A 10,024-nucleotide genomic window follows, 5' to 3' on the forward strand; every position below is an offset into this window, starting at 1 on the left:
AGGGGTAGGAGAACGGAGCTTCATGGCTCCTGCAAAGGCTACTCAAAAAAAGAAGCCTATCGCGAGGCCTCAAGGTGGTGAGGAGCCTCAGGGAGGTGCTGCAAGCTCACCACCTCCAACCTCGCGTCGCGGCCGCGCGATTAGAACTCCGTCTCGATTTCTATAGCTGTATATATATATTAAAGCCTATTGATCTCACCACCAAAATATATCGTGATAATATCTATTTGGTGTGGCTCTATAGCCTCGTTTTTAAGGTAGTTTTGGTGAGGCCGCGCGCGCACTTTGTGGTCGCGCGCACTTTGTGGTGGGGCTAGTTAGTATTGCCAAGCCCCCTAGACTGCTGCGAGCCCCATTCCCTGACCTTGAGTGCCCCTTCGCCAACGTGCCTCTTGCTTGACGCTTGCTTGTCTTCTTCTGAAATCCTACTCGTTAGTGTTTGACGTGCCTTTTGAACTCACACCATGGGTGATGATGGAATCCTGCGATATCCCGCTGGCTTTTCCCGTGACAACATCTTGGCACATGGTATCTCAGGCTTGATACTTTTTGACAAGGCCTCGCAAACTGTTGTCAAGTCCCCGCTCAGTCAGGGCACAGCCGATATCGACGTGGAACGGCGCATTTACGAGCGCTTCAAAGAACACGGCGGACATGAAAACATCGTACGATACCTTGGGCCCTATGATACTGGTATTCGCCTTGAGTATGTGCACAACTACAATTTCAGAGGTTACCTTCGCGCGAACAAAGTCGACTACGAACAGAAGATTCGGTGGGCGCAACAAATCATCAGCGCGCTCTGCTTTGTGCATGCAAGGGGGGTAGTCCATGGCGACCTGAACATATTCAATATCCTGCTCGATGAAAATCTCAATGCGAAACTTGCGGACTTTGCTGGCTCCTCTCTGGATGGATCTCCGCTGCTCGTAATAGTTACAGAGAGTCACAGGAGACCCGGGGATACCTGTTGTGTCGAGGCCGATATTTTTGCATTCGGTTCTACGCTATACACAATCGTAACAGGTCAGAGCCCGTACCCTGATCTTCAGGATTACGAAATCGATAAATGTATCAAGAATGGGAGTTTTCCACCGACCGATGCCCTTGGACCGCTCGGAAAAATCATTTCCAAGTGCTGGCGCGACGAGTACCCGGACGCAAACAGTGTCTCTAAGGAAATTGAAGGCATTTGCTGACTCTCGATCTAAACCCGATGGTTCTCATATTAACCAGCCATGTACGCGCATCGTTTTGGTAGGTCCTACTCAATAACTCCAGTCCAGCTCTCGGTCATGATTACATCCGTTGGCATAATTATGATACTTGGCAAGAGGTCAATTTGGCGTACAATTAACCTGAATTGACCGTACCAGTTCCAACAGTAAAATCAAGAAAGGCAGTCAGGGAAAGCTATCAGTCCGGTGGTCGAGCCAAACACAATGCCTGTCCCACTTTTATTCCTCGCTCGAATGGCCTCGTCGTCACATTTTTGCCCCATGTTCTTGCAATTATCGCAAAGAATATTTGTGATGAACTGTATCAATATGCTTAGGCTAGGCGGTACATTAACTGTGCTGGATTTCGTTGGTTTGTGGTATGAGTGGTTTTATGTAGCCGCGCATCGCAACGCACGAGAGCCAAGTAGAGTAACCTTCTTAAGCAACAGTCTGTGATGTTGACTGGACGGGAATGAAAGCAGAAAATTACGGAACCGTTTTGATACAGGATCTAAGCCTGAGTCGTTTCCTGCGTTTGATTCTCATTCCTAGATGAATACTACATGGCAAAATGTATACATGAGTAACCAGAAACGAAATCAATGGTCACGATATTTCTAACAGTGAATATCTTTAATCTTTAAGAAAAACTGATATGATCGGTGTCTGCATCGAGATCCGAGCGGATTTTGGCCGCAATATCAGCCTTACATGATCGACCATGGATCGCCAGCCCCCAGTAATGAATGTCGTTGACGATACTCACCAGCTTTTGGACGCCTGCACGGATGCAGCAGTCCCCAGAATATATCGTGGACATCTCACAGCCAGTCCATGTTTCAAAGGTCCTCGGTACTGTGCACCACAAGTCCCAAGTTGACCCAGTGAATGTAATGCCGTAGTGCCGCATCTGGCTCTTATCCTCCTCTGACCACCGTTCTCCACTCATATGAAGTGCGTAGTTCTTTAAACGATAATGGTTATACAATTCCATTGCCGAAGCGACAGCAACCTGATGACGGGCCGTAGCGAGAGTTTCATCGTCCTTCTTGAATTCGATGGTCAGATAAGGGCAGAAGGCTCGCATTTGCACCACAGAAACATGCTTTCGGACGCTGGGACGAAAGCCGGGTTGGAACGCCTGGAGGGAGACGTGATACGCACAGTCTGGACGAATGTCCCACTCGTATCTTTTGTTGAGCAAACCAATAAGTGGAGGGGCGAGCCATTCATCCTGTGGCAGCTTCCGAACAAGTTGCAGCATACGGACCGGTAGCCAGCACTGATCGCTATCTTCCTCCGTGGACCATGGATACCGAGGTTCGTCAAGGAATATGTCTCGCAAGGCGTATGCCGAATGCTCAGCCTCGTTGCACCCATATAGCCTCATAGCCTTGTACTCCCGTTGGATTCGCTCAATCTCCGGTTCTAGCCAGCTGTCGAGCGCGAAAATCTCTTTGTATGCATCGAGGCGGCGTTTGGGATCGTGCGGTAGCTCCTGGATACGAAAGTGCTTGCACAGGTCTTTATTTACACCCTTGTTCTGGATCATAATTCCATATGACTCTAGAACTGCCTCCATGAAGTCGGCATCAGTAACTTTGGCGGCTATTTCTCTCCTGGTCCTGAGGCTTGACTCGGATGTAGCAGATGTCTGCCGCCTCCGCTGGCCGGAGGTCGAGGCGGATGTTAAAGTTGTGCTTTTCGCTCTCTCCTCTCCCTTTGAATTCTCTGTCTCGGTTTTATAGGACATGACACTCATCCATAGCCGCGCAGTTTGTTTTGGATCGGTTGCAGCGACGGAATAGTCAGTACGTCTTGAGCTGGCCGTAGAGCGAGCAAAGCTCGATTGCGAATGTGAGAGAAATGAAACAGATGGTAATCTCAATTTAGCAACACGCCTGTAAGTAGTGATATTCTTGCCGGAGCGTATCAAGCGAGGGCGAGCATATATTTCGCGAGGCATTGGAGATCGCTTGTAGCGGGGTTGTTTAGAACACTTGTATATGGCTCGATACCGTTGGGGCCGAAATAGCCAGGCAGAGCGCGGCGTAGGCACGAGTGCGGAATAGCACAGCGAGCTGGCCTGAGATGTAACGTGAGATAGACAAGAAAGGATATACAGAGCGCAGTAAACTTCAAAGCAGGCTGCTAAGATATGGGACCGTGATTCAAACAAGTGCAGACTATCTGTTTTAGCCACCACTACGATGTTGTCTCGCGAACGGAACACGCTAGTCTAGATTAGTAAGTCTACTTACCCTGCTATGTCGTAAAAGGTTAGAGCTTGGAGGCTGGAGCAGGATCAACTCAGTGCGAAAGTTGTTCTAAAAACCTGGCAACAACCACCACAAGCACAGATAACTTAGGACGGTGGGTTTGAATTTATTTCATTGAGCAAGAATACTAACAGTGGATTTCCCTAATTCATTAAGACATATTGGCTACTAGTGATTTGAGATTGCTAATAAAGAGAAAGAATGGCATTATTGCTCTCCGAGTTCTACAATTAGAAAAACCTGGCCGCGGCTCATCAATTACTCGCAGCCCTATCAGTAAGCTTTCGCGGCATTTATTGCAAGAAAGACGTCAAGGGACCTCTATGCACGTTGAATTGCTATAGGTTAGGGGATCCAGGATACGAAGATGTGTTCCTTCACCAACAACTCGATTCTTTGAAACAGCCTGCTACGCTTCCTCACTTGATGTGACTGACATACTTTCATCATCCGATTCCTGGTCTAGTAAAATATTAAGCCATTCATGTCTCCACAGCGGCATCTCATCTGGTCTCACGCCGTCGGGGAAGAACGTCCAGAAAAAGACATTTCGAGTCGCGATTTCGGATAGTTTCTCACACGGAAGAGCTTTTTCCAAGGGCCATGCTAAGCCTAGGAGTACATGGCAAAATATATATGACTTTTTTCGGAGCCGTAATAGGAACTGGCGCAGCCCAGTCATTGCAATTGACTGCATGCTAGGACGTTGCTCGAGAGAATAGCGGGGTGCGAAACTTGAGTTACCAACATCGATCAGATCTGGTCGGCCATGGTTCCGCCAAGCCCAGTGGCAGTAATCAAGTCCATGTCCACAGAATGCGTGCAATCGAACTTCAAGGGCAGTTTCGTTCATTCTGACGACTCCAAAAGGAGGATAAGGGCTGAGGGGCGGCATTCCGTAACGGTCAGACTCGAGGTCAGTAAGGTATAAGAGGCGAAACTCATCCTCACGACAAATGACTCTTCCTAGTGTGGCATTATCTGAAATTCGGAGCTCTTTGTGGAACATCGGATCCATGAATGATTGGCTGCAATTCATCCACACAGCCGCTTCGGGGCAGCTTCGCGGCATAAAACTGGACAGAATGGATAGTGTCCTCGGTAGCATTCCGGTTATTGCTGCGCCCAACCATAGTGGCGCCGAACTTGGCTGACGGGCAGCCATCATTCTGATAATGACCTCGTAATTCTTCTCCTGGATAAGTGGTGGTAATGTTTCCCTCAAGATTGGATGAAGCCATTCGCCAGCTACATTGCAATATACGTCGGGGTCCCAAAAACAGCCAAACAAACACGAAGGCAATATATTAGGCATGTATGCCAGAAACATGAAACGAGGAAGCTGGTCTGTAGATGGAACGTATGTTCCACATACCGACCCTTGTCTCCTGCTGTGTTCCATGGGCTTCGGCTTAGGGAGGGTGACGGGCGCACCAAACCTAAGATGACTCGGTATCGTTAACGCTGCAACGAAGGCAGCTACAAGTTGATCGTAAGCGTTATGCAACCGAGCAAAATTGCAAAGATATTTCTGTGCTTCACCAGAAGACGGTGGATGTGTCACATCCTGTGATAGACGGGAGGCTCCTTCGTACTGGATATTGAACCGTGCCTTGTGATTCAAGTGGCATTCCCACGGAGGATAGTACGTTTTGCCAGAGCGGTTGAAAGTTGCTCGCCAGCCACCATCTCCTGCAAGAATCGCCGCCCACCACCGACACTCGTTCGCATTCACGTTACCAATCGGGATCGTGAAACCGTCACAAGGATGGTTTATGTCATCGCAATAGTATCTCGCTTCCTTATCGGTATATATGATTTGATCATCTGTCGTCTTCTTGCGTAGCTCAATAAGACGAGCGGAAAGAATATAAGACCAGCCTAAGACGAAAGCGGCGAGATAGTTGCCACCGGATGAGCAATTCTGCATATGTTCGAAGCCCAACCAAGCCTGAGCAAACTCATCGGAAATGTCGCAGAAGATAGGATGAGGCACTCCGATATTGACTCTCTGTCGGGGGGAAGTTTTGAGTTTTGATGTGAGATCGCAGCATCGAGAGGAGGTAATTCTCCACCGTGAATATCCTTCCAAGGACAACACAGCGCCTTCATCAATCTCATCAACTTCTTGCCTTTCAGGTAAAGAAGGCGTTCGACTTAGGAGGTTGCTGATATTGCTACAGGACTGTGGGAGACGCGTCGCAATGCGTGCTGCATCAAGCAGGGTGGCCCATGTATGCCGGGAGAGAGCGAGGACTCTCAATGATTGTCGCTTGCTAGGTCGTAGAAGGTCATTTGTAGAGCAGTTGTTCTTCCACGACATAGATGTTGTGTGGTATGTTTCAGCCCTCGAAGAATACTTGTGAAGAAGAGCATGTCGCTAAGGGCGTTCACGTGGAAAGACTTCGGCAAGCTCCGCCAACCAATGACCTGTTCGTCGTCGTCTGGCCGGACGGCACAGAACCAGATAGTCGGATTTGAGAAAATGGAGCAAACCATCTTCTTTAATAATCTGTATGGATAGACTCGTTAGGTTAGATGGATATATTACTGCAAGCAATAAGCCACCGAGAAGATTCTAATACATGAATGAATTCTCGCGTTTGCTAAAAGCTCTCGCTCTTCGCAAGTATTCACAGTGCATATAATAAGGTTTATACTACATATTGTGTATGGTGTTATACTTCACTATTAATTTCTATTATTGTACTGTACTATTTTGTAAAATGCACTAGTTCAGCACGTTGAAATCACGTATAAAATAGACACTAATTCATGCTGAAAGAAATCTAGGGACAACCTGCAAATACTTCCTCTGTCTGCCCAATCAGTAGCCCTTGTTCCAAGTGCGTGTTAGAGGAGTCTACCCACTGCGAATTCACATCACACGGCGTCCTGCAATCCCTCCATACCTCGCGCGACCTCGCATTTGAAGCCTACTCCATGACGCCAGGCGGTCTTCTAATTCTTTCTCAGTAACTTGACTCTCGAAAACTCCATGACAACCACATACTGGACCATGGGGCCACACGGCCTTCTAGTTCGCTCTCACTCAGCTGACCCTCGACGAACCTCCAAGTGTCCATGACAACCACGTACTGCACCGTATCAGCAGCGCCATGATGATTCCACGTCTGGCCCCCAAGCCTACTCGTTCCCCTCCACGTCCACTCCTTGAGCTCCGTCGTTTCGGCGCTGAGATAGCCTTCCAAGTCATGGTCCTCGAAACGGGCACCTTCTCTTCTCACGGGCAATTTCCATGCCTTGTTCCGCCGAACAATGCGCATCATCTCCTCCTTTTTCCACTCCAGCGTCTCGTACTCGACCTTGAGCGTGCGCAGTCCAGGGCTTCCTCTGAAGTAACGCAGCCAATCTTCATGCATCCTTAGCGGCTCGTCATTCTCCCAGAACCACCAGTCCGAGTAGCGTATGGTGATTGTGAGTTGGGTCGGGCGGAACTTGGCAAGAGAAAATAAATAAAAGGTATTCTGGCCACGTTCGAGCCAGTACATTTGTGTGAAGAAGCGAACTTTCTGCAGTGCCTCTGCAGCCTGCGGAGTGAGGTTGTTGAAGAAGCGTTCACATGCGTCTTTTGTTGTGCGTCCTTCTGGGCCACGATCTGCAATGAATATAAGTACCGGGAGTAGATGTATTGGAGATTCTGTCCAACATACCGAACCAAAACGCCCACTCGAGGTTCTTCAGAAACACCTTCTGGCCTTCTTTATACGCCAATCTGCATGTGCGCAGTAACGCACTACTTCCTTTGTGCGGTCCAGCGAACCCCGGTCTGTACCAATATGAATCCTCGGGGTACGCCTCTGCATTGTCTTCCTCCTGCATGAGGGCCAATTCGAAGATTTCATTGCGGATTTCGCCCGGTAGGATGCCAAAGAGAGGGCTCTGCAGCTGGAGATTGGTAGGCGCGGAAGCGAGATCGAGCGCCATTGTGACAGGAGGCGGTGCAGGAGCTGTGGATTTGCAGCAAGTGTATTGGTCGTGGGGTATATTTTATATGCGTCTGGAGGCAATAATGGACAGCGTCAGAAGGGAATAGCTGAATAACGTCAATGCGCCTGAGCTGATGGTTGCCTACATGGTGGGGAAACTGGCTAGCTGTCTGATTGGCGCATGGCGCAATTCGACCAATCATGGTACACGCTAGTCGAGGAAGCATATCGACGTGGTCGAATGTAGATTATCTGTAGGCTTCAGCTGGAATGCTACTAGGCTTTCTGTACCTTGTTGAGTTTATGCGTTGGATACATGACATTGATGCAAGAGTGATAGGCCGTGCGAAAGCCTTGCTTAGGCAATGGCTCCACGGCGCTGACCTTCCATTTCTTCTACAAGGCGCGAAAAGGGTCTAGTGTTCTAGTGTTCTACTGGTAGTATCATGTTTCTTTGTTTCCAATCATATACCCCTCCTTTCTATATCAATAGCATAGAAAGTTAATGATTGAGTAATCATGAGCAGCCAAGTAAGTGCAATAGCCACAAAGACTCGTGGTCCAACCGCATAAAACACATGTCGCTACATCATAGGTTCCTCAAATCACCTCCCCCCAACTCTCATGTTACGAATAATCCTCCCCTTCTTTTCTCTCTCTGCATGGCATAACTTATCTCGAATCTTGTGGCCCTCTTTGTTCCAAAAACTTTGAATTTCCTTTTCCCATACTGTATCCTAGAAGGTCTCGTCGTCTTAGTTTCTCAATCCTTTCACATAATATACCCAGCGTCGCAAGTATTTTAGATGCAGGCCCGCATCTAAATATACGTTGAAACAAACAATGTAGCCACACGCCCCTGTTTCACAAACACTTATCCACGATTTGGAAATATCTAATACTCGCTTTCTCCCAAGTACTATCACACCATATATTCCTAGTCCATAGAAGAAAAAACCCAGCCTCATACTCCACGTGCACTTCCACTTCACCCCCTTTCCCCCACATTCCGCTATCAACCCCATCTTCCTACCAGGAACTGCCCCCTAAAGAAAAAAGCCCCCTCTAACATCTGCTCCATACCCCCTTTTACACTCCACTCTCCAACATCCAGTCAGCACTGCTCCAGTCACCATTCCTCTCTCCGCCCCTATCTTATCCTATCTTATCCTATCTTATCATACATCCATCTCCTCCGCAATCTGCTCCGCGATCTCCACTCCACTCCGCCCCCCCTTCTCCAAACGCATGAACCCGCAAACCCCTACATCCTCCTCCTAACCGCATGCAAGCAAGGTAAAAAGAAAGGAAAAATTTGTCATGACTCGGACTCTTAGGGGATCTGATACACGGTTCACACGGGACGGGTTATGTGCGTGGAGATATTTATACGTCATCCTTGCTTATATGCCGTGTTTTATATAGATAGGTGGCAGGGTCATGGGCATGGGCATGGGCATGATGTGTCGACGTGTGGAGTATGAAGGGTTATGGGATTTCGGGGGGGCGGTATGGGGGTATAGGATGCAGTATGGCATGTGTAGGAATAAAATCAAGTTGGTAAGTTGGGATTGGTAGGTTGGATTGTAGAGTGTAGATTGGGGATTTGTGTAGCTGAGTGCGTTGAGGAATGAATGGCGCTGTGATGATACATGCACACAGAGGTACTTGTCAAACAAACACAACAGATGAAATATTAGATTCAGTTAGATTGAATATATTGTACCTGGAGGCTCTAAGCAGTATATGTAATCTAGCTAAAGGGCTAGTTTTTTTTCTTCTGAATAAATGTTCGATAATGTCAAGTAGAGTTTTGAATAAAGGCTACACACACCACTATGCGAAAACTATTTAAGAACTATCCATCGCAAAGGAGAGGAACAGAGAATAGAAAGAGAGGAAAAAAAGGCTATTTATACATAGATAAACTTCCTAATGATAAACTCTCAAACACTCTCGAGAAAAGAGAGAGCACATGTCACATAATCACAATCACAATCACGATTACACACCAAGTCGCGATAACGTGTTTTATCAGTAAGCGGCCCACATCAGTAAGTGGCCCACCCCACCAAACCTGACGCGACGCTCTACTCAATTGCTCTACAGCAACTTAATAAAATTAAATTAAATTAAAAGATATTATTCTTTATCTAGCTTTACATGAAGTCTGAGTATGTCCTTGAACGTGGCACTTCGTGCACGTTGGCGGCGCGCGCTGACGTCGCTCGCCAGTCTGGTTCTGGTCACCCCCCATCACCACCCTTTCTGCCTCTGCAATGATCTGCTGAGCCTGTTAGACCTGGAGCACCCCACCAGAAGCGATATATTGACGCTGCCGCTCCTGCTTTTGTCGTTGGCGCTAGTTTTCTTTACGTAGCTTCTTAATTTCCTCTGTAAGTATTGTTACTATTTGTATTGCAAGCTGAGCGCTTTTAGCAAGCTGGCGTATCATAACGCTTGTTGGGCTCTCTGATCTCCGGCGTAGCCGCTCTTGGAGATAGCGCACCTTCTGCTGAAGCTCTGCTACTGTTTGTGGCGTCTCTGTCTGCGCTGCTGCTGTCTGCATAGCGGC

The 10,024-nt window shown here is 47.9% G+C and overlaps 4 protein-coding genes across 4 annotated transcripts; 1 reads left to right on the forward strand and 3 right to left on the reverse strand.

The window, feature by feature from the left end:
- Positions 1–464: 464 nt before the first annotated feature.
- On the forward strand, positions 465–1,199 carry SETTUDRAFT_20162 (uncharacterized protein; the record flags this gene model as incomplete). Its single annotated transcript, XM_008028677.1, has 1 exon — positions 465–1,199. One exon carries the CDS (start codon positions 465–467, stop codon positions 1,197–1,199), a length of 735 nt encoding a protein of 244 aa, XP_008026868.1.
- Positions 1,200–1,860: 661 nt separating this feature from the next.
- On the reverse strand, positions 1,861–2,973 carry SETTUDRAFT_20163 (uncharacterized protein; the record flags this gene model as incomplete). Its single annotated transcript, XM_008028678.1, has 1 exon — positions 1,861–2,973. One exon carries the CDS (start codon positions 2,971–2,973, stop codon positions 1,861–1,863), a length of 1,113 nt encoding a protein of 370 aa, XP_008026869.1.
- A 935-nt stretch (positions 2,974–3,908) lies between these two features.
- Positions 3,909–5,822, reverse strand: SETTUDRAFT_90931 (uncharacterized protein; the record flags this gene model as incomplete). The annotated part of the gene is made up of 2 exons (XM_008029029.1): positions 3,909–4,190; positions 4,248–5,822. 2 exons carry the CDS (start codon positions 5,820–5,822, stop codon positions 3,909–3,911), a joined length of 1,857 nt encoding a protein of 618 aa, XP_008027220.1.
- Positions 5,823–6,314: 492 nt separating this feature from the next.
- SETTUDRAFT_163519 (uncharacterized protein) lies at positions 6,315–7,488 on the reverse strand. Its single transcript, XM_008029030.1, has 2 exons — positions 7,174–7,488; positions 6,315–7,118 (listed from the first exon to the last, which is right to left on the reverse strand). Exons 1-2 carry the CDS (start codon positions 7,445–7,447, stop codon positions 6,472–6,474), a joined length of 921 nt encoding a protein of 306 aa, XP_008027221.1. The 5' UTR covers positions 7,448–7,488; the 3' UTR covers positions 6,315–6,471.
- Positions 7,489–10,024: the final 2,536 nt, after the last annotated feature.

Source organism: Exserohilum turcica (genome assembly GCF_000359705.1).
Source record: "Exserohilum turcica Et28A unplaced genomic scaffold SETTUscaffold_3, whole genome shotgun sequence".
Lineage (NCBI taxonomy): Eukaryota > Fungi > Ascomycota > Dothideomycetes > Pleosporales > Pleosporaceae > Exserohilum > Exserohilum turcicum.

Bases quoted from the DNA above. Each gene is read 5' to 3' on its own strand.
- SETTUDRAFT_163519 (XM_008029030.1), bottom strand. From the start codon at position 7,447: ATGGCGCTCGATCTCGCTTCCGCGCCTACCAATCTCCAGCTGCAGAGC. The intron at 7,119-7,173 runs GTATGTTGGACA...TATTCATTGCAG, and splicing joins CGAGTGGGCGTTTTGGTTCG to ATCGTGGCCCAGAAGGACGC.